At 39.3% G+C, this 27,899-nt stretch overlaps 1 protein-coding gene across 2 annotated transcripts; it reads left to right on the forward strand.

Moving 5' to 3' along the window:
• Window positions 1–27,653, forward strand: LOC124049320 (NEDD4-like E3 ubiquitin-protein ligase WWP1). Of its 2 annotated transcripts, none has more exons than XM_046370819.1 (25): window positions 1–298; window positions 6,218–6,274; window positions 6,499–6,600; window positions 7,643–7,781; window positions 10,204–10,328; window positions 10,672–10,824; window positions 11,096–11,168; window positions 14,823–15,004; window positions 16,615–17,038; window positions 17,331–17,426; window positions 18,461–18,635; window positions 20,510–20,564; window positions 20,919–21,003; window positions 22,047–22,175; window positions 22,626–22,698; window positions 22,810–22,881; window positions 23,070–23,158; window positions 23,408–23,567; window positions 23,991–24,124; window positions 24,639–24,779; window positions 24,881–25,001; window positions 25,171–25,275; window positions 25,509–25,605; window positions 25,749–25,821; window positions 26,580–27,653. In XM_046370819.1, the coding sequence occupies exons 3-25, from the start codon at window positions 6,531–6,533 to the stop codon at window positions 26,677–26,679; spliced, it is 2,871 nt and encodes a 956-aa protein (XP_046226775.1). In that variant the 5' UTR covers window positions 1–298; window positions 6,218–6,274; window positions 6,499–6,530; the 3' UTR covers window positions 26,680–27,653. The 2 variants fall into 2 exon arrangements, with proteins under 2 accessions (XP_046226775.1, XP_046226774.1); XM_046370818.1 differs by having other exon boundaries at window positions 2–298; window positions 6,509–6,600.
• The last annotated feature ends 246 nt before the right edge of the window (window positions 27,654–27,899 follow it).

The following is a 27,899-nucleotide window of genomic DNA, read 5'->3' on the forward strand; positions in this document are numbered from 1 at the left end:
CTAATTGTCCATCAGATCATCTGGATAGCTCGGTTGTGCAACAACATCATCATATATACAGTATATTTAAGGTATTGACTCAGAGGACTAACTCTCGTGTACCGTGTTATTACACAGCAATATTTGAGGTGGCGCGCCTGTCGCCCGTGTGTTTGCTGATCGGAAGCTTATGCACAGAGATGGCAAGAGAACCGTAGCAGACTGCGGGGCCTGTACGGTTGGGCATTTTACTGACAACCGTAACGATAGACAACCGCAGAGCAACCGAGAGTAGGAAAGGAGTGGAACAACGGACGAGGTAAAACACAGCTGTGTATGTAACTCAGACCATTACCGATGACTGTGAATGTCAAACGAATTCATGACAAGTCTGTCTTTCACATCTAACCAAAGTGTTTGATTATGTTAGCTCCGTGATGGCGGATAACTAGCAAAGCCGCTAACTAAATTAGTTAGCCGGCTAACTGACAGCAGTTGGACATTAGCTAACTTGGCTAAGTTTGCAGCGTTCGCTTGCTAAACTATCCGTGTCTGCTCTACAGTGAACTGTACAGCGTCTAAACAAACACTGAGTGTTTAAAATGTGTGCTGATATTACGAACTAGCTTGCCAGGTCCATACCGTAATGACAAGTAGAAGGATTGTTAGCTAGCGGTAAGCTAGCTAGTCAAACAAATAACATTAACATTGGGAGCTATTTCCTGCAGCTAGCTGGATAGCGTTTTTCTAGCTAGCTAGCTGACTTTAGCTGTCGTTGCAGACTTGTCTAGCACAAGTCTACATGGCTATTTGCTGTTAGCCGGCCTTACATGACGGATACAATGCCTATGTGATATGTTTGGTGCAGATATAACCCTACCAAACACTGGATCAGATTAAACTGTTAGGGCATAGTTGTCGATTAAGTTCCCCCAACTTTGTGAGCTAAGGTTAACATTCACCTGATCAGTGTCATGATCAGTGTTTGCGTTTAAAAAATCAACAAGGTATTGCTAGTGTATGGATGACAGATAGTTATTAAGTGTGACCATTCTGCTCCCTAAATGCCAAATAATTGATGTTTTCTGAAATTTATATTCTAAAAAGAAAAAAACATAGCTTCCCTCTAACTTATAAAAGTGTTTACATTTGTTGTCTGTAAGGTTTCATTGGTCATATTCAACACCTGAATTAATACACAGGTAAACATAGGTCTAACGTGAGACACACTTCTATTTGATACAGCATTTCTTCATTTCAGTAGCATGCCTTCTATAAATACTGGACTAGAACAACGTCCCTTCTATGTCCCATTCACTCACTGTGTCATGAGGCTAACGTAGGTAGTTAACTTTGGCTCAATTATTACCTTAATAGGTATCCCTGTCTAGGTTATGGTTACATCCAGTTTTCTTCCCTTCTTCTTTGAGGTTTGGCCTCAAAGAGAAATGTTCACACATGGCTTGTAGTGACTAATGAAAGTTTTCTGTATACCGTAATTGACTACTGTATTCCAGGGTCATTATTGCATGTCATGCTGTCTCTCAGCTATCAACAGTAGTTTGACCGCTCAACTTGTCATATAGTGCATGTATTAGTGTCACATTGGGATCGATTTTCTTAAAGGAACCTGTCACTTCAGCAGCAACGTTTTCTGACTGCCTCTGAAGTATACTTATTTGCCTTCTCTCTCTCTGTCTTTTTCCCATTCTGTTGCTCTCTCACATACGCACACACAGTCGCACACTTTGACCTTTGAATAGTAAGAAAACAGCTGTGGGAAAGTGGGAGTTGTAGCCCTCCACCACTGTGTTAATCTAATGAGTCATGCTAACATAAAGGATGGTTGAGAATTTAACAGCTCCTGATTGTTTTTTAGATAAAAGAGAGCTAATTGAGAGCTATTTATTGTACCTGATGGTTAGTAGACTGCTGGTGTGAAAACCTATATGGTCTTAAATGGACTGATCACAACTTGATTGGTAAAAATGAAGCTTCTTTTGCCTCTCTTCTCCTTTTTGTCATGAAATTCCTTTCACTTTATGGCTTGGAATTGGGTTCATAAAACAGCAAACATTCCAGTCTTGACAGTTAAAATGCCTTAAAATTGAATTAAGAAAAAACTATTGTCAGTCATTCCTTGAGTTGTCCATGTATGATCCGATTACCATCTGGCAGGGGCCTACTAGTGCGACATCTGCCCAAATGCGTTCCAGTGCAGGCAGCTCTAATACTGTGTATGAGGGCCTTAATATCCATAGTATAAATATATGTGTGGGGAAACTGGAACTGGAATACATTTTTATGAATCCAGTTTCAATGGTCGGTCGACACCCTTCCCTAAAGAAGCTTTGGCATTTGTGTAACACAGAATGCACTCCCAAAATATAAAGTGCATTGTCTAGCAGTAAAAAGGGTTCTAGCTGTTTTGTAAGCAAATCCACCCCTACAGCAACACTGCTGACTTTTCTTTGCTAGGCCGACCAGCACATAAGGCATTTTAAGCAATCATTCGCGTACAATGGCATGTAAAAAATGACGGCAGTCCTGAAATACAAAAAATAAATTCTATTGTGCAAATTGCAATTTAAAACTTTCTGCTTTTTCACCAGAGCAAGTAATGATTCTAGATATTGAATTTTTATTATCTGTTTAAGTAGTGAAATGTTGATCATGTGAAGATGGAAGTATTATAGGCCACATTCAGATAGTTATTGTTATCTTTTACCCCAGTTGACTCAACTGTATGGGGCAATGCATTCTTTGTGTCACTTAATGGATTGCTATACTTTACAGGGAGTTGTTGTGTGTTACTAATGTACCAACAGTCCATAAGTCTTTTATACATCATCTGACCCATCCCATCCCTGCTAGTTGTTTGCATAAGACATTTGAGAGGAAGAGACTGAGGTTACACTTGCTTAGACATCTGCTGTCCCAAATCAGATAAATGCACGGAAAAGGAGAGTTAAAATGTCATTTTCAGCACTTATTTTGAATCATGAGGCTCTTCATGAGATTGTTCCTCAGCATCTACTAGTCATGCTTAAGGCAAGTTTATTAACTTCCATAGGGATGCCTTAAGCTGATATTTACACAATGAATTATAGTCACAAATAGCTGAAAGAGACCTCTGACAGTCAGGGAGAGCTGTGATGCAGTCTGTTTTTCTTAAGGCAAAGCTGCTCAACTGTCAAGTGTTTTTGACCTAGATTGGTTTTAATGTTTAAATGTTTTAAAGGAGTTTTTAGCTCTTACAGTGTGTAACAGAATATTAGTATTGTAGATCAGGATCAAAGGGAGAAAAAACTTGAGTGTGGGACTGCTACATTCTTAGTTTTGTTTTTTAATTCAGTAACCAATTATAGACCATCATTAATACAGGCAACAACTTGTTCCTCATCACCTTGTACAACACAGAGGTTACCTCCCATCAGTCTTGTCACCTCATCTTTAGTTACTTCAGTACAGTCACTGTCCCCTGCTCATGTCGCGATCCACCTGCTGACCATTTGCACTGTTTACCTCACTTACTTGCACTACTTCCACTCTGTACTACCTCACTCTTGTACTATCTCCAGAACCATATTTATTTTACTTATCTTATTTTGTTTTACTTTATTCTATTTTATGTTATTTTATTTTATTCTATTGTTGTATGTTACTCGTTCTTATGTTTTATGTATGCACCAATCACTAAGACAAATTTCTAGTATTGTGAAACCTCTTCACTTACATGGAAATAAAGACGATTCTGATTCTGATGAGAATATTATTTTGGGCTTCTTCAGCTATTGTGGATATAGTGAGTGTAAAAATGTGAACCTGTTAGTCATAATCTAACTGTTGTTGAAAACACAGTTTGTCATGGAATGACACCAGACATCTTGTCCTGTTTATGTTGCATCTCCTTAGTCTGAGGGTTTTTGTTTTGTGGAGAAACCCAGTCTGTGTTTTTTTTTAAATTTCAAGCTGATAAACTAAATTCCTTGCCCATGATTTCCCAATATGTCTGTTTGAGATGAATAAAGTTTACTTTTGTATATACTGTACATTTAAATAATCTCATTTTTAACAATTTCAATTTTTTGTTCAGTATTTCGGTAGCTAAATAAATACTAAATCATTAATAATAGTCATAACTCAATAGCAAAGAAGTAATCACAAGTTTCTTTTTCCTTTGAATGATGATAACAATCTAAAAATCTAATAATATAACACTTCAAGTTCAATTTCTTTGAAATACCGCTGACTGGATTTTGCTCGTCTTTGCAGCATTAATGCTATGCTATTTTCAGCAGTGAAGCTCAGTGATTGAGATTAAAGCTGAAACAATTAGATGATTAATCCATTTAATCCATTTGTTAATCAACAGAAAATTAATTAGGAATAGTTTCTGTAAGGGGCAAATCTTATCAGTTGTTTCTTTAAAAAAAACAAAACAAAACAAATATGCCTTCATATTTCAGCATATTTCAAATAGAATATAAACTCTGTTGACCCATGTGTCAGTCAGTCCATATAAGAAGTTCCAATTTAGGGTCAGTGTATTGCCTGGATAATAACTGTTCACTATTCATTTGTTAAGACCCTTGAGAGTGACAGCAGAGGCCTGCTGGACTCTGATGACAGTTATGCAGTGTCAGCCTACACCTTATTGTCCGGATCAGTGATTTTATTGCTGTGTGGGTCCTGATCTCCCCGTTGCTGTATTTTGAGAGTAGAAATTGTCATTTTATGGGAGCATAGTAGGCATGTGAAGTCAGCAAAGTTTCAATGTTTGTTACATGTTAAGCTTTTTCCCCTCTATGTAGCTATTTTTTAAAAAGGACATGGAGTGTTGTTAATGTTTTGTCTTTTGATCACCATGAATAGCTTTTTTACTTCTATTTATTGTATACCTGTTGTGTTTTCCGATGATATGTAACTGTGAGAGTAGCAAGATAGCAGACACAACTTTCCCTGGCACTGTGCTGCGGACTTGTATCATTTTATTTCTCTGCATCTGCCCTATGTACTGCAGACTGATTATACTGACTTAATTCTGGCATGCACAATCCCAATCCCTATCTACTTAATTGGGTTTCTCCTAAGCTGCTTAAAAGCTGCCTGCTCCAACTTGGGATCTGTATGTTGGGTGATCAAACAGCCTATGTGTCACCCTAGAGCTGTGGTCATTTAATCATATCAAAAAACACTTGAGCGTAATGGGAGCTTTTGTATGGGATCAGGAAACAGTGGGTATGGTGACTCCTGGAGTTAAGACAATGAAAGGGCATGACCTCCTCTTGTTGTCTTTCTGTGGAAGAGGTTTGCCAGCCTGATGTTCTTGTTGTCAATTGTAATTACATAGACAGTTTAATTTAGAAGCTTTAGTCATGTAATAAATCTTAAAGAAATGCACCTTACATATGTAGTTGATATTTTAAGGATGCTTAAACGCCATATTGAGTATAAAGGATGTTTGTGTATATAATACTAGTACATTACAGTATAGTACAATAATGTGGTATAATCATTACATTCGTACTGATTGGTCATCAGTTAAGATGAATGAAAGTCAGCAACTTTTCTGGTGCTCTGATTAGTTTGTTTTTTTCTAGTGTGTTTTTTTGTGTTCCTCTTGGCACTACAAAGGAAAAAAATATTCTATGACAACACATTTGTATAGATTCATTTCATGCTGATGAGTTTTTTTTAGGCTCAGGTGATGAGAAAAGAACATGCACTCTACAAAATATATTTGGCACCCAATTGCATCTGATTAAATAATAACATGGTCATATCAGACCATGGTTAACTCCCAAGATACAGTTTTACCGCAGTACAACAGGACATGACACTTTGCAGTATGTGTGATCAGACAGGTTTTCAAACAAGTTCAGTTGAATGTGCACATCACATCACTCCATGTTATAGTCTTTCTTTATGAATACCATAGGAGCTTCTGAATGAGTGTTTACAATATGGCATACTGAAGCCATAAATGTAACTGACCTTGACAAAAGACAGCAGTTACAATAAAATGTAATCACTGCACAGTAATAATTTCACTGAAAGAATGGGGTTTATTGCTGTGAGTGGGGAAGTCAGCTCTGAGGGACATGGAGTTTTGATGTTGAGCAGTGATAAAATAATAAATTAATTAATTAAAAATTGGTGACTTAATCTTAATCTTGCTAAAGTTTGCACAGCTGGTTTGATCTTAGTCCTAAACATGACCTGTTTTATGTTTCAGAGGCATCATGGGACACGGAGTGGGCTGAACCAGAGGGTCTAGCAGCACACACCAATTGTGAGTATAGTTTGTGTTTCCATCATGATATCTATGTAGAATTATAATATGTAAAAAGGAGCTAAGGGCTGGAAGGACCCTGACCACAAACAGAATCTTTAAAATAAGATGAAGCAGCTTTTGCAGCCTCTGAGCTGTGTTTTTATTGGGGCCCTGCAGAGTTCACCTGTTTCTACTGTGTGTATTTTTCGGCTGTTGGATGTTTGTTTTGTTTGTTTGTGTGGGGTTTTGAAGGTTTCCCACTGTGGTGTATGACATGGCCACGGCCTCATCTAGAGCAGAGTCTAGCCATAACCACAGAGGAACATCACAGCTCCATGCCATTGGTGAGTCCCTATGCTGTAGGCTGGAATGTTTGGGAGTGGCAAAGTGGACTCAGGGTCTAAAGTCTGTCACTCCCTCAAAGATTACACTGAAGCTTGGTGTCAACATGATTTTCTGGGTAAAAACGATTTTCAATCAATCAATAATATATCATATTATTTAAAGGTGCAGTAAATAAGATGTGTATAATAGTTTTAGCTTAAAACAGTGAAATAATGAACTATTATAATCAGCAGAAAATGCTATAGTGTTGACATAATTAATAAATATGTCTGTGTATTGTGTTGCACAGGTATCGACTTATGGTAACATATTAGAGGTGACAATTCACCAGTATAGCCTCCTGTAGTTTCAGCTGGGAGGTGTATGCAAGCGTGGAGCTTGCTACATTAACAAGCTCTCTCACCTACTTCTTCTTCTTCAAAAAAAAAAACCAAAACAAAATTGGCTGACCTACTTGAGAGGAAATCTTCTTATGCATATTTGTCCTGTTAAACTGAAAAACTCAGCTGTAATCCTTCTGAATTCAAGTTTAATGAAGTTTTAATGAATGAAGACAACCTTAATTGGCTTGTTAATTCATCGTATACGTTTTACAATGAATTAACTGTCTTCAAACTTGACAGAAACAAAATAAACTAGCTAAAACCATCTTGGTTTGTTTTTCCACTGTTCCAACAATCACCAACTCTAAGATGTGAAATGTTTTGGCATGATATTCCCTGCTTTTTATGCTGGGGATTACTAATCTCCCTCTCGCTCCTCTCCTGCCTTGCACCTCTCCTCTCCCCGCTTACCAGGTCTTCTTCATCGCTGGAGTCAGAGTTCCAGTCAGAGCTTTTGTAAATCACCTCTGAACTGTATTACCTGTTGTCAAACTGGCCCATGTCAGTCTTAGTGTCCATATTTGGTCCCTCCAACAAACCCCCAGTACTCTGAGTTCCCAGTCTAGGAAAAACCGAATGACATTATCTTGAAAATATAAAATGTTGAAAGTAAAAATTTTCATCAGTGTCATCACTTCCTATGTGTCCCCACCACTAGTTTCCTGTGCCAAAATCAAGAGGAAGAAGAGCCTGTTTGGGACTGCCATTTATGTGGAGGTGACAGCGGAGGGGGAGTCGCACCGCACTGCAAAGTCTCACAGCTCCTCCAGTCCTAAATGGGATGAGAGGCTCACTCTGTAAGATGCAGCAATTTGCCTCCTCTAGCTTTGTATCTGGCAGCCCGTCTGTTTCCCTTTATGTAATTTTCTTGATCTTTTCTCCCTTTTTCCTTTTTCTGTGCACAAGAAAATTTCTGCAAACATAAGTTCACATTCACGATGTGTTTCATAAATGAGTGTAAGAGGGCAACGAATGAATCCCCAGATACTTTATTATTTGTAGAAGATAAACTGAAAAAGGACTGTAATGATTTAAAAGTTGAGACTACCCTAAGCACCTGTCTTATCATACTCAGACAGAATGATCTTTGAGAGAGAACAGATGTTGAAGTCCAAATGGCTCAAGCTTATTAAAAAATTAGCTGTTGAGTGATAAAGATGGAGCAATAGTTCTGTCCTCCTTAGGTATGTTAGCATGCAATGTATGTCTTACATAACAAGGAATGTTTAAAAAACATTGTCAAACACATAAACAAACCCTAAAGTGAATCATCTGATAATTATCTGAACAAGGGAAAATGCTGTGTGACAACACACTGAGCTCTTTGTATCGTTTGAGACACTGGTAGAGCTAGCAGCCAATGGCAGATATTTACAATACTCTGACTTCTGAATGGCTTAGCCACATTCCAGAGGCATGCCATTGCAAATGATCTTGACTGGGTAATTACTGGTGATATGACAGAATGGTGCTGTGTTTATGATTCTGTGTTTGCACTGTGGAAATTTTGCAATCTGTAATGATTACAAAACATGGCATTTAGGCTATGACCCTAAATGTTTTTCTGTCAGCTGATGTGCTCAGGCGTGAATACTATTACTGTGCTCTATAGTGTTCATTTTGTTTGAAGGACAGACAAGACAAGAAATGAACCATTATGTGAATTCAGCACATCAGTTGCTTAGGCTGCAGCAAGGACAAGTTACTCTTGTGAGATTTTTTGAGGAAGATCAGTTATTGTTTTCTTTGTTGCTGTTTTTTCTAAGGGGGAGCAGGAGTATATATGTCATGTCATGTCATGTCATGTCGTCTCTTGTGTCTTTCCACGGATTAAAATTAGTTTTGGACTAATGATTTAGTCTTATACTGTTGTAAAACATTGGAAAATCTGTGTGACTGTGAAGCAGATTGTTGTCAAAAGAACTTTGGTGCGGAGTGGATTCTAGGTCTAAACTTTTTTTATATGCTGGACCACATATGGTGTGCACCTAAATACATAATTCAGGACCTTGCTGTAGCTTTGTTTGCGAGCTGGGGAATCTTGTGATATTTGATAGAGATTGATCTTGAAGGTGTCCACACTCTACTTTTCTGGTGAATCATAGAGATTGCAATATTAAATATCCTCCTTTGTCTGTTTCAGAACACCCTCATTTACTAGCATATCCACACTATGTGAACAAACCAGTAGAGTTTTGTTGCCAACTAGATGGCTATACTGATTGGATGGATTATTTCAAGCAGCACTTCTTGGGTGATGTAAAGAATGTAGGGTAAGTTACAGCTGGCAGCATGGTGGATAAGAAACTTGCCAGAAAAGAAGTCTCTTTCATGCAGTATTGTGTTCTAAAGGTGTAAATGGAAACCTTCATATAGAATCTAAAGGACATTTCAAAGTTGAGAAAAAGATTGCGGTTTAGGGATTGTCTTCAGGGAATTCCCTCAAATGTGGTTGGTCAAAAGTCATGGTGACTGCAAAAAAACATTTTAGCTCAAGAATTCATGCACTGATTAACATGTCACTTGAATGTATAATAGGATTAAATGATGAAGTGGTGACATTTTATATTCAAAAAGTCAAATGATTTCTGTCCAGTATTCAACCCAATAACTCAGGAACAGAAGAGCAGATTGTGAGCATAGTTCACATTTGGTCAAATACTGAATTGGTGACACTAATCTTGGGTGTCCATCTTGAAGCTGTGCTGATTGCATAGCTCTTCTTCTGTGCTGGTTGAAAATGTGTATGAAGCATCCACATTTTAGAAATCATAGCTTCTTTGCAACAACACCCTTGTGCACGCTTATAGTTAATGCGCCGTGTCTCACACAAGCATGAACAAAACTTAAAAGCCTCCAGAGGACATAATTGAGAACTATTTGCATCAGTTCATTTTGAAAGAGCAACAGTCAGTGGGGATTCTCCAACACTCCAGCTAATGGTGCAGCTGCATCACTCATTTAGGGAAAGGCTTTCCCGTTTAAAGGACTCGCCCTACTCTCCAGCCAAAAATACTCCTGGTCTTCTATGAAGGCGCTAGAAACATGCCAGTTACAACAGTGATGTCTTTTTGTTTCACTACAGCAGATAAAGGAACATAAAAGACCAGCTTATACTTTCCGATTTTCCTTCTGATTATGTGGTATATTTGTTTGACTTTGTTAAAAGATGTTTTAATACCTACATGCATTTGTTTGTGTTTATTCCTGGCTGTCTAGGAATGTAACACCGCACACACAGGTGGATTTCAAAGTATGGAGTCACCACACCTTGAAGGCAGACGCTCTGCTGGGCAAAGCCACACTAGACCTAATTCAAGCCTTGGAGCAGCATGGCAGAAAATGTATGATTAAGCTACACAAAGTACAAAGAACCATGTTATAATAGATGGTAGATGGTGGTATGTGTTCATTATGTAACAAATACAGTTGTGACATAGTTACTACAATACCAGACAACAGCAGATTCATGAAGATACTGTTGATTTATACTGGTCAAAATTAATGTTGTGTATTCTTAACTTATTCCTGTCATTTTGCTACATGCATACCCTTATCATCATCAACTCTTGTTTCATATTAGGGATCACTAAAGTTTGTGTGGATTAGAATCACTGTGCTACAAGTTTGCTGCACACTGAAGAGCATGTTTCTCTAATTTGAAATGCTATAATTTTGACTCTGCAGTGGAGAATGTCAAGGAGGTGCTGAAACTGAGCGTGGAGCAGAAGGGAGCTCTGGTTCACACGGGGGAGCTAACGGTCTACCTGGATGGCCTGACTGTCACTGACCAGGAGGAACTGACACCGCTCGCCAACGGCAGTGCAGCAAACGGCACAAGTGAGTTTTCATATGTTAGGGTTGGTTAATTAGGAGTGTAATGGTCAATGACAAGCAACGGCAAAGTACATGCAGAGAAGAGAGCCACAAAAATACATATACAGATACATGTACCCAAGAAAATACTGGTACGCTATCATCAGCTCAATTGTAGCACATTGTACACTCAAGCATTAAGAAATTCTTCTTCTTTGAATTGATTTGATAAATACACAAAATAATTCAAACAAGATATCTGTAAGCTAACACTATTTTCTCCAAACCTTTCCAGAAGTCCAACAGAATGGCGATGCTATTCATGAAAATGGAGACTCCTCTTCCTCTTCCTCAAGGGCTGCCAACAGGTAAACAAACCAAACAGACCTGCCATTTTGGGCCATTTTATATCACAGCTTCAAAGCATGAAACATACTTTATGGAGGAATGCTAAGAGGTTGTAAATAGTTGTATATTAGCGCAGTTTCTTCACAGTGTGCCCCAAAGTCATATTATACAGTACTATCATCATTTTCTATTAAAGGCTTATGTGAAAAAAGGCTTATACACACACACATATACATACATACATACATACATACATATATATATATATGTGTGTGTGTGTGTGTATGTATATTTACCTTAGAAAACTCTGTGCTTTGTCTGTCTCTGTCTTGCTTTTTCTCAGTCCTGGCCATCCTCTTCTCCTTCTTTAAGTTCTAGTTTTGGCCCACTGGTGCCAATCTTTATTATCTGTCACCTTGTAACAGTGCTCTTCATTGAAGCTAACAGCGTTTTTCATTGGAAAGCCACAAAGGAAACATTTCTATTCACTGGAACAGAAGGGAATTTGGGGGTGGGGGTGTGAGGAGGTGAGGAGGTTGTTGCTGTGTGGCTCCTCTCTCTGCATTGCAGTTGCTGAGAGGACTGGAAGACACAAGCGAGTTATATTTAAAGCTTGGTGGTGTTCCCCTTTGTTGCGAATTCCCAAAATGTTTGATTACTCAGCCAGATAAGTAGCCAGAGGGATATTTATAGTGGCAAAACAACAGTTTCACTTGCCATTGTAAGCTAAAGATTAAAGAGATAAAAAATTGAATGCAATATTAAAAAATTATTACATTATATATCATTATGGTTATTAAAAATTAAAACATCCACCAAGAGCACAATTAATGCCTCGTATTTTGTTGCACAACAGTCCCAACATCATCCAGAAACATACTGTATTGACCAATAAAATAAAATGACTTGGAGCATGTACTATGCTAATTATGCTAGTTGTGTTGCAATACTGCAGGCAGAGGAGAAAATTATTCATGGTGTGATAACTTTCCAGAGTTGTTAAATCCTGCCATGCAACAGCATAAGCTGCTATGCTAGGGGTTCTCTGCTTAACCTTAGAAATTCTGGATGTATTCCTCACCCCTGCATTTTTTTTCCTTGGAGCATTAGTATTCAGCCTTAGCCTTGCCCCTCCTTATCCAAAATGCGACTTCACTTGCAGCATGTAAAAGCTGCCCAAACAGAGGTGAGCAGTTGACTATTTAGCCAGGAGCAGATGCTTGGCAAACACTCTGCACTGCTTTTTTCCATTTGTGTGTCTCTGTCTCTCAACTTGTTGTTTTTCATGTGCTTACATGACACTTCAGTGCCTCTCTTCTCTTTTCAGTTCACCTCTTTCAACCTTCCTCCCCTTTTTTTTAACCCTGCTTTGTTTTGTTGAGTTTCCTTCCTTCTTTCCCTCCACTTACTTAACTTTTGTTTCTGCTTTTCTTCTGACATTCAAGTAGGTAGACCCTTCCTGAGGGGTCAAAGGCACCAGGCCTCACAGCCTGTCAAAAACACTTGATATTGGCCTTGATGTTGTACGATGTTGTTTTTGGTTCAAACTGTGTGTATTATTCAGTAATTGCTTGTCTACGGATCAAATTTCAACACTTAAACAGCAGTTCCTATTACTGTTGAATAAGTGGTTATAGTTAACTTATAAACATTTGAACATTGGCATAATTACAAAAATAAGTATTAAAATAGATCCAAATTAACATAAAAGCATCATTGGAGGAATTGCCAGCCTCTGCTGGACTCTAACCTGAAATTTAAATTTTGGCAGATATGAAATGGAATTCACCGGCATCCGTTTTTGTGCATAGCGGACATTATGTATTAAGTATAGTAAGAGCTTTTTTCATTTGTGGATATGCTAAGTAGTAAAATCAACATTCATCAGAGTCTGCACTTTTGACCCTTTTTGATATATTTGTTTGTTGGTTGCAACCCAGCTCTTGAGTCTTATGGCAGATTTTGTATTAGTCTGACTGTGGGCACGTCTGTGGCACTGACTGAACTCTGCTGGCTCACAAAAGGGCCTCTTCAGCTGTGCCCATTACGTCACCATGGCATCCTATTATGTCCAGTCCTTATCCTTACTGGACAATAGTTTCACTGTCACAAGTCTTTTATCTGACACCCACACACAGAGTGAAATTAGCACACATGTATGTTGCCTGTAAAAGTATTCATCCCCTTAGAAGTTTTCCTCTTTTATTGCTTTTAGAAATGGAATCATAGTTAATATAATTTGGCCTTTTTTGATGAAAATATGGAAAAAGCCCCTCTTCATTGTCAAAGTGAAAACAGATTTCTACAAAGTAATGCCAATGAATTAAAAATATATATGATGTAAAAAGATTGCATAAATATTCAGCCCCTTTGAAGTGACTGACCTAATTCACCAGAGGTCCAGCCAATTGGTGCTAGCAGTCAATGGAGATCACCTGAATGGAGTGAATGTGTCTCAAGTGTTTGTAGTATAAAGGCACCTGTGTTTGGAAGGTCCAGTTACTGGTTAATCAGCATTTCTCGCTACAGTTATACCATGAGGACAAAATTAAAGTCCAAGCAACTCTGAGAAAAGGTTACTGAAAAGTAAGTAAGCCATGGAATGGATCCAAAAATAAATTCCAAGTAGATGAACATCCCCTGGAGTTCACTTAAATCCATGATTAAGAAAGGGAAGGAATATTGCACATGTGTAAGTCTGTTGAGAGCAGGCTGTCCTCACTAACTGAGTGACTCTTCAAGAAGGAGACCAGTGAAGGAGGCCACCAAGACTGCTATGACTACTCTGAAGTAGTTCAAAACTTCAGCAGATGAGATGCACGAGACTCTACTTACAAGTTCTTCACCAGTCAAAGCTTTATGGGAGAAAGCTGCTGATGAAGAAAGCTCATATTAAATCTCTGCTCAGTTCGTCCAGAGGAAGACTCTAAGGTCTCAACAGCAGGCCCTCTAAGGCTAAGTAAAATGTATGCAGCAAAGTACAGGGAAATCCTGGTGGACAGTCTCATTCCGTCTGCAAGAGAACTACATCTTGAGAGAAGATTTATTTTCCATCAAGACAATGAAACCAGTGACACACTGTGAAAGACAGACAGAAATGGTTTAAAGACAACAAGACGAATGTTCTGGAGTGGCTGTGTCAAAGCCCTGACGACAGTACAATGGTGTATTGAGGCTGGACTTGAAAAGGGCTTTCCATACCTGATCCCTGTGCAGGTAGGGCAGAGCTTGAGCAGTTTTGCAAAGAGGAATGGAGTGAAATTGCAGTGTCCAGTTATGCAAGCCTGTTTGAGACTGCATCTACTGACCACTGACAGGAAGGTGGTCAATATTTATACAGTCACATATTTTACATGATATGTTATTAATTAATTGATATTGCTTTGTAGAAATCAGTTTCCACTCTGAAATTAAAGAGCTGTGAATTTTTGTCAAAATTGTCAGCCAAATTGTATTATGAGTTCTTTTCCCTTAGAGCAATAAAAGGGGAAAACATCCAAGCGAGTTGAATACTTTTTATAAGTACTAGAGCTCAACCTCATTTAGGCTTGTAAATTGAACTTTCTACAAACAAGATTTTGTGTGTTTTAATATATTAAGTATGAATTATACTGTATGTATTTATATACATATCGAATTTGTTGAGATTAATGAATGATTATTTTCTCCCAAAGCTCAGTGAATGGTATAGATTCGGGCCCGAGATCAGGGTCCTGTTCGGCCTCCAATGGTCTGGACGGTCAGGTGCCTTCCAGCTCCTGCAGCCCTGCCCTTAGCCATGTCGTCAATGGAGAGTCCACACCCAACTCCACCCCAGTCCACCAACCCTCAGACAGTGACACAGAGAGTAAGACGGGTGAGTTTGATCTCCAGTTTTCATTTCAATGTGTGAAATTATTGTACACTGTAAGGTTTGAAATAGAATCCCCAGGCTCCTGGGTTTGTATGGTTGGTTTCCAGCCGTTTCACTGCTACAAAACCCTGCAGTCTGACAAGATGTGTGTTATTTGGATATGTTTTTCTCACTTATGGCCATGAGTGACAATGTTGTTGGATATAATTCCCCTGAGAACTGGACGACACAGTTTCTGAATATATTTGTTGAGCTCTGGGCTTATGTAGATGGAATGGAAAAGATGCATTTTATTACTCAACTACCTGAACTGTACATTTACATTTTTGCAGCACTTATTCATTGTGTTGCCTGTGCTGGACTCAGGTCACTTGAAGTTGAAGTTCTTCATGATTCACTTGGTACTAGTGAATAGCAGAGAATGTCAGTAGATTCATTTTCATTATGGGAGGCCTGTAATCTCTGCTGCTGTCAGCACCTCTGCTGAAAGCTCCCTGGAGAGATAAATGGAAAGGAAAGTAGACTGCAGTATACTGTGGAGGACATGCAGGGTGCCAATAGCACGTTAACTGCACTGAGCTGGGGTTGATGAGAGAACATTAACCCTTTACCAGTATGTTTAAGTGAGGGCTGTAATTAAAATGTAAAATCTGTTTTAAATAAATCATCATTTACTGTTTGCTTGAATTCAATAAAACAGTACGCATGTCTCCGTTAGCAGAAATGGCATGGTGTCCGGGCGGTGCAGTGGTTAGCACTGTCACATCGCAGCAAGAGGGTTCAAGGTTCAGATCCCGGTCTTGGCCCTTCTGTATGGAGTTTGCATGTTCTCCCTGTGCCTGAATGGGAACTCCGGGTACTCCGGCTTCCTCCCACAGATCCAAAAACATGCACATTAGGTTAACCAGCTACTCTACGTTGTCCCTAGGTGTGAGTGTGTGCGTGTGTGGTTTTCTGTCTTCGTGTGTCAGTCCTGACTGGCAACCAGTCCAGGGTGTACACTGCCTCTTGCCTGTAGTCAGCTGGTATAGGCTCCAGCCACCTCCGTGACCCTGATGGATAAGCAGTGTAAAAAATGGATGGATGGCATGGTGTTCCTACTGTCTCATTTGCCTAACAAGCTAATACTTCAGATTTATTGTGCATGCACTGCATGTTGCACTTTAAAAGGCAGCAAATAGCACAAGCTGTGATGTCAGGTCTAAAATACTTTCATTCATTTTTATTGCTTGTTTAATTGCATTGTTCGAATTTCAAATAAAAAATATCAGCCCTTCAAAGTAGCCACTCATGGGGGGATGGACAGTTTGCTGCAGTTGACAAATAAGTAAATAAGTACCTAAATACCTTTATAGTGCAGTGAGGCCCAGCCATAGTTCAGGGTTTTTATTTTCATTGTAAGCCCTTGATTTCAGTGGATGTATTTTTTTTGCATTCAGAGACACATGCATTAACTTAACGCCAGTTGCTAGAAGTTAATAGACACTGTGAATGTGTGCTACTTGCTTTAAGTTAATAGTGATGAAACCTCACTGTCATGAAGTCATAAATGGAGGAAGAGCTCAGTCCATGCTTGTAAACAGCAATGTTGTCTTTCTCTGACTTGTCTGCAGTCAATGGGTCCTGTGATGCCGCTCTGGTGTCATCGTCTGCGACATCAGGTGATGTGCTGCCCCCTGAAGATGACCAGGAGGACTGCAATAAAGATTCCTCCGTACCAGACTCTGACACAACACCAAATAGCACATCTCAACCCCTGCCAGTCTCCACACAGGCTCCAGCCTCCTCTTCTGCTGCTAAGCCTACTGATGGCGTTGCTGCTGCTGCTTCCTCCACATGCACCTCTACAGCACAGGGGGCCACCACCATCACAACCTCCTCCTCATCATCCTCTTCCTCCCCAGCACTAGGAGAAGCAAATGCCTCAGCTGGTGCTAGTGCGGGTAGCAGTAGTAGCAGTGCAACTGTAACTACAGATGGGGCCAAGCCCAGGCAGCAGGCCCCCAATGCTGGAGCCCCCGATCCTCTACCACCAGGGTAAAAAAAAAACACCACCAACTGCTCCTTTTCTGAATTCTCTGACTGTTTAACTTCACAGTTTTTGAGGCTGTATTACGTTTTAGTGTATTTTGAAGAAAAAATATTGTTAAAGAAAAAGTCTTAATACTGTGAAGTCAATAAATAAGAGGGTGTCAAAATGTAGTTCTCATACTTAACAACAATGTTGCAACAACTTCTTAGATTTTCTTTCTTCTTACTTCTTTCCACCTCTATCCTCTTGCACAGCCTTATGAAGCTTTTTGTTTTTTCAAATTGTTGCATCTTTCAGTTGGGAGCAGAGAAAAGACCCACATGGGAGAACGTACTATGTAGACCACAATACCAGGACTACTACCTGGGAAAGACCACAGCCACTACCACCAGGGTGAGTGTTTGTCCTATGCTCTCTTTTTGTCTTCATTCCTTTATAGACATAGAGTTTCTACGTTCACCTGGTTTGTCTGTTCATTTCAGCAGCGGCTTTCATACATAGATGTACGTAACACCTTCTTTACACCTGGCATTCAACAGTGTCTGCAGCTAAGCAAAACTTTTGTAGTGGCAGAGCTTGGAACCAAATTTAAGTTCTATTAACCCTTTATTAGTACAAAGGTGACATATCTTGAAGGCAGGTGGTCAAAAGTCTGCTAGGGGAATTTTGTAATGTAAAATGCCATAAGCTTAAAGCTAAGAATGACAACTATAAGCAAAAAACTATTGTTTTGTCTATGGACAAAACAAATTAAAAAGAAAAAACAAACGAACAAATGAATTGAATACTTTTTTGCTGTTTTTTTTAAGCCATGTTTTATGTGTGTCAGTGTAGTCAATTTAAAATAAACTTTACTGCACTCCACTCTCACTTACATACATGTTTGAGTTTGACTTCTGCCTTGCAGATTAAACATACATTTGAACAGCATTAGAAATAGTAGATTCCATGTAAATAACATGACTGCGACACACAAGTCCATTTGTAATGTGGCAAAAAAAAAATTCTCTAATACTTCTTCAGCAGCTCTCTTCACTTCTAGAGGAGTTGCAAGTTTTGTTAAAGAATAGCCTTTTAAAGGGCACAAATGATAAAAATTATGATTGTTGATTGTAAATCTGTACATGAATAACCCTACATGTACCTGGTGAGATTTCCTGTATTTTTTTCAGATCTTAATAATATATATATATCGTAAGAAAAAGAAGATGTCACAGTGTTGTTTTTCCCCACCAAAATTGTCAGTCATTTAACATGTAATTGACTAGAATGTGGATTTGGTGTGTTCAGTTGCATAATGTACATAGTTTCTTTATGTTTTTTAATTTGTCTTAAATTTACTTGTCTGTGTTAGTTATTCATTTGCTGACCAGCTCGCTTGTTGTGTGTCTGTTTGCTTATCATATCCTTCTTTCTCACTCTGCCAGTTGGGAGCGCCGAGTGGATGACCGGGGCAGGATCTACTATGTGGACCACAACACCCGCACCACCACGTGGCAGCGTCCCACCATGGAATCAGTCCGCAATTTTGAGCAGTGGCAGAGCCAGCGCAGCCAGCTGCAGGGAGCTATGCACCAGTTTAACCAGAGATACCTCTACTCTGTAAGATCCCTCCCCAACTCTTCCTTCATCCTTTCTTAAATTTACATCTTTGAAAAGAGAGTAGCCTAAAACGCTACTGAAATCCAGGTCAAGTGTATTTGAAGTTGTGAAACAATTGCACAAAAGCTAGACCTACTCTGCATTTCCACCAATATAGGCTATGTTACAGGGCTAACAGGTGAAAAACAAAGAATAAGTGACATTATAATAAACCACCTCAGCAAACTAGAAATACTATTTAGAATATTTTCCCCCAAAAGAAATCATTTTTAATTGTTTGTACACAATAAATGTTCCCAAAAACACACTATTTGTGCCTTGCTGAATGCCAAATTTGGAATCTGCTCCACCCTTTATAACATTGTCAATCACTGAACTTATTGCAACTTTGCATCGAGAAATGTTGCCCTTCAGAAAGTGCTGATCCTCGCCTGTCCTCACTTTGAAGGACTGAGCCTTTGGAGGATGCTCCCTTCATACCCAGTCATGATCCTATCACCTGTCACCAATGAACCTTTTTACCTGTGGAATGGTCCAAACAGGTGTTTCTGAGCAGTACTCAACTCCCAGTATATGATTCCAGTTTTGGTGACCAAAGGAAAATGCTGTCAGTCTGCAAAACTGCAGTCGTTTGATATTTGGGTCCGTGAACACTATGCATTATTGAATCACCTGACCACACTGGGTCTGACCAGCTTTTTGCTTTTGTCAATTCATCACCGTTTAAAGCATGCACTTAGCTCAGGCCATTCCCAAGGACTCAACTAGTACTGCAGAAAGCAGAAAACATCTGTGGTTCTGACTAAAGCCACTTTCTTTTTGAAAATGATTTATTCACATAATTACTCTCCGATCTGTTATGTGAGTGGTCACTTAGCCTTTGCAAAGGCTAAGATATTAGATGTATCATATTGGTCAGGTGAACCATTATCTAGAACTCAGAAAATAATTTGAAATCCAGCCATTGAATGACTGCTTACCATTTTACTAACCATATCTTGGGGTTTTCAACTTTTGAATATAATTTTTATTCAAACGGCAGGAATTGGTTTTCACTTTTTTTTCTGTGCAGAAATAAATTCATGCACATAAAATAAGAGAAATGTGCTTATAAGTGTATTACTACCAACCATAATGCAACAACAGTACAGCTTTGAAACAATAATTGAAACCAGAAATGTTACTCTCTGTGATACCAGAGCCAACCAAGTTTCAAATCATTGCAATTTGACTTCCATTTATGAAATGAATACAACCCGGTGTTATGTTTTTTCTCTCCTTGTCTGCAAGGCTAAACAAGTCATTATCAGTCTTGTCATCATGATTATCTTTGAAATCATTGTAAAGCTTCTGATGGCGACTTCAAATCACATTAAGTGAAACTTCCTTTCCATCCTTTGCCTGATGAATCTCGTCTCTTTACTGTGAGTGCAGTTGTTTCACAGCCCTGCTCACTCATGACACATCTCAACCCATTTAGCCTGAAGGTGAGAACGATACCTGGTCAGAATTTAAAAGGTGCCCTCCCCAGTCTCTGCCCTAATCTGGTTATCTTTGTGAGACTCCCTTTCCTGAGTCTTTGATTTCAGCAGTGATGTCATCGTCACTGATGATGATTAGCTTACAACACAAATCAAAAAGCCAAACAGCTTGCAAGTATTGAACAGTACTCAGCCACGGAAGGCCTCTTACCAACAAAAAAGAAGCAGTTTTCTGATTATTTTTTATTTATTTATTTTTGTGATATTCTCTGCTCCCTGTTATGGAATATATTTTTTGATTTCTTTTTTTTTAATACCCTACATATTTGGAATATTTTTATCCAGATTAGTGTTTTCTAAATGGATGTCTGTGTGTGCATCCCTCGTTTTCAGGCATCCATGATGTCTGCTGAGAATGATCCTCTAGGCCCACTACCTCCTGGTTGGGGTGAGTTCACATTCCAAATACTGTGCATGTTTTCATGTGTTGTCCGTATGTACCATATTTTAAATGGAAAATAACGTTCATGGCAAAATGAGTGTTCATACAAAAGTACTTTATGATAACCGTAAAGTTGTATCAAAATCATTCTGAATGCATCCATCCGTCATTGTGTTGTTGCCATTGTTACCTTGACACTCGATATCCTTCGTCACAGATGACAGCTAGTCAAATAAGTCTGTGTTTATAGCATGAGTCAGCACTGGTGATAATGTGACGTGTGTTGGCAACATTGTGGGGCCGACTGTCCCATCTGTCTATTAAGCCACGGATTCCTGTCTGTGTTTTTATCAACTTAAGAGAGGCGTGTGGACTCCAATGACCGAGTGTACTTTGTCAACCATAACACCAAGACAACACAGTGGGAAGACCCTCGAACCCAAGGGTGAGCTCATCATCATGAAAATGTTTCTGCATCTGAGAAAGTATCTTAAAAACATTTAAAATTCACATCAGAACTCACAGAAGCCTCTGTGAGTCTTCTGTGAGTTCTTCAGTTTGCTTTCTAGAAAAGTGTCTGAATACTTAACTATCCAGAAATCCATGAAAGAATTATTGGTGAACAGATCTGAGAGGTCAGGAGGAGGAAGAGGGGACGAGCAGTTCACTTATGTAACCTGATGCCAGCCCGCGCAAATAAAAAACTCTTTCAGTTTAACTCATCTGCCTCTCCCCCTATCATCCCACCATATTTCAGACATGAACGAACAATTAACCTGTTACTGCAAGCCCCACCAGTTCGTTTCACAGTGTGATTATAACATATCATGACATAATCTTGATAAACCTTAAAAAGATTACCTCATTTTAATTTTCTATTAAAACAGACAATACATTATATACTGAAATACCTGTATAGACAACAGTCTATTGACTTGTTTTGAGTTTGCGCACATTCGCTTTTCAGGAAGTATTAAAATTATGTTATTTTCACACCTTAACCCGAGGGTTCTGCTAACATTTTTCACTAATGTTTTATGTAGTAGCACAAGTCGCAGCTGGAAGTCTTTCAGTGTTCTTGGCCTCTCTGGATTTCACGGCAGTCACAGTTTGACAGCAACATAATCGTAACCGAGCATGGGATACATTCTCATGTAATATGCTAAAGGTCCATATGGAGTTGAAGTGGTGTTTTCTCAGTGGTGTTGCAATGAAATGTCATGTCAAGTGAATGTTATTTATGTAACCTCATATTCCATTAGTCATTTCACATTACAAATGAGAATTTCCCTCAAGGAGCTTTACAGTCTGTGCAGTGTTCAACACTCTCTGTCCTTAGACCCTTGATACAAATGAGGAGAACCCCCCCATAAAGCTCTATGAGCTGCAGAAGAGGACAGCAACATTCACTCAGAGAGGAGAAACAAACATTCCGTGTTTGTCAGTGTGTGCATATGAATTACACAACTGGTCCCTGTGTGTGTGCAGGCTACAGAATGAGGATCCTCTGCCTGAGGGTTGGGAGATCCGGTACACAAGGGAAGGAGTTCGCTACTTCGTGGATCACAACACCCGTACCACCACTTTCAGTGACCCCCGCACTGGAAAGTCCTCCGTGTAAGAACACATTTTTAAAATAGTTTACTCGTTGATGTTTGCCAGATGTCATGCTAAAATTTTCATTTTTGTCAGTAACTGGAAAAGCGTTGGGGGCTTCAAGCATAGTCTAAGGAAACTATTTTGACAACAGAATAAAGTCATTTTTTGCTTTAATCAAGCCAATGTGTGCACACTGCGCAGCTCATGTAAGATAAAAGAAAACATATATGTGATTCAGAAAAGATGATTCCTGCTGGTGTGTCACCAGCTTGTATTGTAAATGCTTGTATTTCACACAAAGACGTTCAGGGATTTCGAAACATTTTCTCAGGAAATCTTTCTTATTGTTAATTTAATGGGACAATAGAGTATATTTCTGTGGTGAAGATTTACCTCTAACAAGATTCTTTTGCTTTCATTGTATACTGGCTATGTTTTGACCTTTTTCAATCTGTTTGTCCTTTTCAGCACAAAGGGCCCTCAGATTGCTTATGAGCGCAGCTTTCGATGGAAGCTTGCCCATTTTCGCTACTTGTGCCAGGTTGGTGCTCTCTTTTTCTTACTCCGTCACTCTGGTTATTGCTCTCTGTCACTTTTCCTGATGTTAGATTTCCACCTAAATGCGTTAATGTCTTTCACTCTCTGTCCTCAGTCCAATGCTCTCCCTAGTCATGTGAAGATCACGGTCTCCAGACAGACGTTGTTCGAAGACTCCTTCCAGCAAGTGAGAGTCGTTCACTGTCCTGTTTCAGATAAGCTAATCTTATAAAACACACGCAGTACTGTATTTAAAGTGCAGCGATGCACTAAGAATTTATCTAAGAATTTTCCTATGCTGAACATTTAAAAACATTTATGCCAGCTGCTCTTATGTCACTTGCTGACATTGCATATGTTTTCACTGTTTGTTAGATTATGGCCCTGAAGCCTTACGATTTAAGGAGGAGACTCTATGTCATCTTCAGAGGCGAGGAGGGCCTAGACTACGGCGGCTTAGCTCGGTAATATAGGCAGTGTATATAAATCATCTGTTAGAGCAACAAGCTTGTTTGAACATGTCAGAAGTAATCATATGCAATGCTTCTCTGTACATCTCTCTTTCTTACTTCATCTTCCTTCTTTCCCATTTGTGTTCTAATTCCCCCCCCCCAACGCGCGCACACACACACACACACACACACACACACACGCACATGCACACATGCAACCTTTGCCCTCTCTGCTTGCCTCTGTCTCACCTCACTTTGCAGAGAGTGGTTCTTCTTGTTGTCCCATGAAGTGCTGAACCCCATGTACTGCCTGTTTGAGTATGCTGGCAAGAGCAACTACTGCCTGCAGATCAACCCGGCCTCGGCCATCAACCCAGACCACCTCTCCTACTTCTGCTTCATAGGCCGCTTCATCGCAATGGCAAGTTCACATTTGCATCCATTCTGACAGTGTAATATATTTAGTATTACTTATTTTATCAATGCTATGCTTCGTTTAATGATACTTTTTTATATACACATATCTGCATACATATGTCTTTTACCAGCGTGAATACTGTGATAAAGGGTGTCTGTGTAATTGCTGTTGAGCATGTTAGGTAGAGCCAATCAAATGTCGTTGCACTGTAAGTATAATGACTTGAATGAATGAATAAAGGTAATAAAGGTTTCTGTTCTGTTCTGTTTGCATGGTGGCCACACACACTTTTTCATTTTTAAATCAAATATGTTGACCAAAGTAACCATACTCAGTCTCTGTGTGTTCATATTTTCAGATTGACTGGCCCAGTAAAAAAAAAAAAAAAAAAAAACTGTTTTTCTTTCATTTATCTCTTCTCTGCAGGCACTTTTCCATGGCAAGTTCATCGACACTGGCTTTTCTCTGCCTTTCTATAAACGCATGCTGAACAAGAAGCTGATACTCAAAGACCTGGAGTCCATCGACCCAGAGTTCTACAACTCACTAATATGGATCAGGTACATTGCGTATTGGCTCTGTATGTGGATTGTTCTGACAGTAGAGAGTGTGGTATGGTTTATCACTCCACTTCAAGTTAATGGTGATGCATGATAACAAGCTTTAAGTATTCAGTGAGTGAGATATCTGTTATTCCATATTATGAATGTCTAATAAGTTTCAGGTGAAGTGTAAAAGCGTTGAGGGAAGCAGTAAAGCCTGATGATCCAGAAATGTTGGAACCACGTTTTTACCACAGGATGGAGGACAGAGTACACATACATAAAGGAGGTTTTTCAAGAATGTTGTAGAGAAGGAGAACAGACGAGATGTTAAGAGGGGACGAAGCAGCCGACTGCAGACATTGCGAAATGCAAGAGCAGTTATGAAGGATGGTCGAGCAAACACTGCAGACTCAGCTGGTTTTTGCTTACTTAACAAGGCAGTCAGATTTAATGCTAACAGAAGGAAATTGTCTGTTTCTCTTTTAAAATAGCTATGCAGTGACAGCAACACTTTCTAATGTCTCCTCAGGGACAACAACATTGAAGAGTGTGGTCTGGAGATGTACTTCTCAGTGGACATGGAGATTCTTGGGAAGATCACTTCTCATGACCTCAAACCTGATGGTGCCAATGTTCTAGTTACTGAGGAAAACAAGGAGGAGTATATCAGGTTCAGTTCAACCACTGTTTTATCACCACAGCATCATTTTGAGTAAAAAATATCTTTTGAAACTTACTGAGAAACTTGCATTTTTGCTGTTTATCCTGCAGTCTAATGGCAGAGTGGAGATTCTCCCGTGGGGTAGAAGGTCAGACCAAAGCTTTCCTGGATGGTTTTAATGAGGTGGTTCCACTTCAGTGGCTCCAGTATTTTGATGAAAAGGAACTTGAGGTGAGTAGCATGCATGACGCTGCTATGCAGTGACATGATCTGGTTTATTTAGTGGTGTTAATGACCTCTGTTGTCATGCTTTCATGTCTGTTTATATTAATCTCTATAACTTCTGTTTATTTGTGCTGTGCGTCGTGTGTGCTTATGTGTGCGGTTGCGTTTTATCCAGGTGATGCTGTGTGGCATGCAGGAGGTAGACCTGCAGGACTGGCAGAGGAACACAGTGTATCGACACTACACAAGGAACAGCAAACAGATTATCTGGTTCTGGCAGGTAAGGTCTCTCGCCCTCTCTCTCTCTCTCACACACACACACACACACACACACACACACACACACACACACACACACACACCATGCTCCAGCATTCACCAGCCTCTGCTGTTCCTAATAGACTAATGCAGAAAGGCAAAGTTTTCTTTTAAGGTCATGTTGATATGATGTGGCATATCATCTGATGGCCTGTGTGTGTGTGTGTGTGTGTGTGTTGTCACACCCCTCCGCAGCTGGTGAAAGAAGTGGACAACGAAGTGCGACTGCGGCTCATGCAGTTCGTCACTGGAACCTGCAGGCTTCCTCTGGGCGGCTTCGCTGAACTCATGGGTCAGTGACAGACACACTCACACACCAAGAGGAGCACATCTACTGTCTTATCATTCAGACACTGAGAGCTACACAGACATACTATACATGTGCACTTTTTTATCTGCAATCTTCTCACCTCTCATCGCCTTTTGCATTTGCAGGAAGTAATGGGCCCCAGAAGTTCTGCATCGAGAAAGTGGGGAAGGACACTTGGCTTCCTCGGAGCCACACGTGGTGAGTGGAGTGCCTCTCTGCCTTAATTCTGATCCAAATTATTGAAAGGACTGGCAATGGTACGACACAAAATAGAAACACTGAAGATAATGGTAACTAATAACCTTACAGTCACTTAGAACTTTGACTCTAACTTGCACTCTGTATTTCACATGGCAGCTATACATTTTGATGACAAAACAGCTTATACGATTTGTCACTCAAAACTATGCAAAAAGCTGGAAACGACAGTGAATTTAGTTAATAATAACAAACCAAGCAGGACAAACAATGATTAGTTAGATAAAATATAGTAAAATTAAATAAAATAAAACAAAACAGTGATAAAATGATAAAATGAAATAACAAATTGAGTTTTAAAGGATCAATGACCAAAAGCCAAATGATATAAGTGAGTTTTAAGAAGAGATTTAAAAGAGGACACTGAGTTTGTGTTGTTTGTTGTTGTGCACTACTGAAGTCTAGCAGCAAGACACGGCAGCATCTAATCTACTGCAAAAGAAGAGGAGTTTTGCCAGTCAACCTTCTGAGTTGTTTGTTTTTCTTTAAACCTTACAACGCTAGTTTTCTTTGTACCATTTGTATTTTGAATAACTTGACAATATTTTGATGATGAGTGAGGAAATGACCATGTGAAGGCAACGTGGCACAGTAGCATGTCAACTAAGTTGCATTACTGTGCCACTCAAAATATTTTCTCAATATTATAGTATTTAAACTTTTGTACTGATTTTGGTCCTCTCCCTTTGTCTTTTCAGTTTTAACCGTCTAGATTTGCCTCCTTACAAGAGTTTTGAACAGCTGAAAGAGAAGCTGCTCTTTGCCATCGAGGAAACCGAAGGATTTGGCCAAGAATAGAGGGAGGAGTCTTCTTGTGTTTTCTCCCTCCCCATAGCTGTTTAATCAGCCAAGTTAAACAAACAAAAAAAAATTGCACAAAATAACCACCAATGTATATAAGCTATTTTGTCATTTAAAACCAAATCTTAATTTGCAGCATCATTATTGCCGCAATCCTATTCCCCAGCCCTTAAATACTATAAGATACCCCATCATGAAATATGCAAGCATTTCAGCATTTTTGCTCCTCTGTTTAAAAACAGAAATCATGGATATTTTTTTAATTTCCTCCCCACTGCTGACTGGCTTTTTAAAAGAGACTAGAAGTGTTTTTGTGAGGATTTTACAAATGAAGCGCAATCTGCTTTTAAAGCTCTAGTTCTATAGAGCTTCAAAAAGGTAAGAGTAGTATTGGGGTCTGGTGCCTGATTTTTTTTTTTCTTTTGTTTTGTTTTTTTCCCTTCCCCGTTGGACTCATAGTAATTATTGCAATGCTTGTGTGCTTGCATGGCTGCCTCTGAAGATGAGAAGACTGCTGTGACCAGCCTCTACCACCACACATGCATCAACATTTTACCATGTTTGTCTCTTCTTGAGCTTTTTTTTTTTTTTTTTTTTTTTTTAAACCATTATCATCAAAAAGGAAAAGTGTTCAGGATGGACTGATCTGAAGCAGATGAAGAATAAACCTCAGTTTTTCCCACATTGACATTCTGGACACCAGAAGAATAAAGGCACAAGTCTGTATGAACGAGACTATCATGAAGGTGGTGGGCAAAGTCTACTATATCAAAATTAATAAGGGGACTCCAGGAAAATATTTTAAATTGAAGTAAGAAAGTGAATCTGTGCTTCATTTTTCTGATGTTTAAGCCAGAGACCCTGGACCTGTTCCAGGCCACCTAGACTGCTTCAGATGGCAATAAGATACACACCAGGATATCATATGCACAGTTTTCATTTAAAGATCGAAATGCTTGGAAAATTGTCACCAAAAAAAAAAAAAAAAAAAAATACAAGAAAGCAAACTGTGGCACACTGATTGTTGTACGCTTGACTGATTCTCTTTTGCTGCCTTGAATTTTGAACTATAAAGTGTCTCCAGTCCTATAAAGCCACTGTGATTTACGTAGCACATGAAGATCACGTGATTTATCTCGTCAGTTATAGGCTACCATAAAACATGCCAACAGCATCTGAAAGAAGCCTCTGCTGGCTTGTCACTTACTACCAACCAG

The sequence above is a fragment of the Scatophagus argus genome, chromosome 18 (genome assembly GCF_020382885.2).
Source record: "Scatophagus argus isolate fScaArg1 chromosome 18, fScaArg1.pri, whole genome shotgun sequence".
NCBI classification, from domain to species: Eukaryota; Metazoa; Chordata; class Actinopteri; family Scatophagidae; genus Scatophagus; species Scatophagus argus.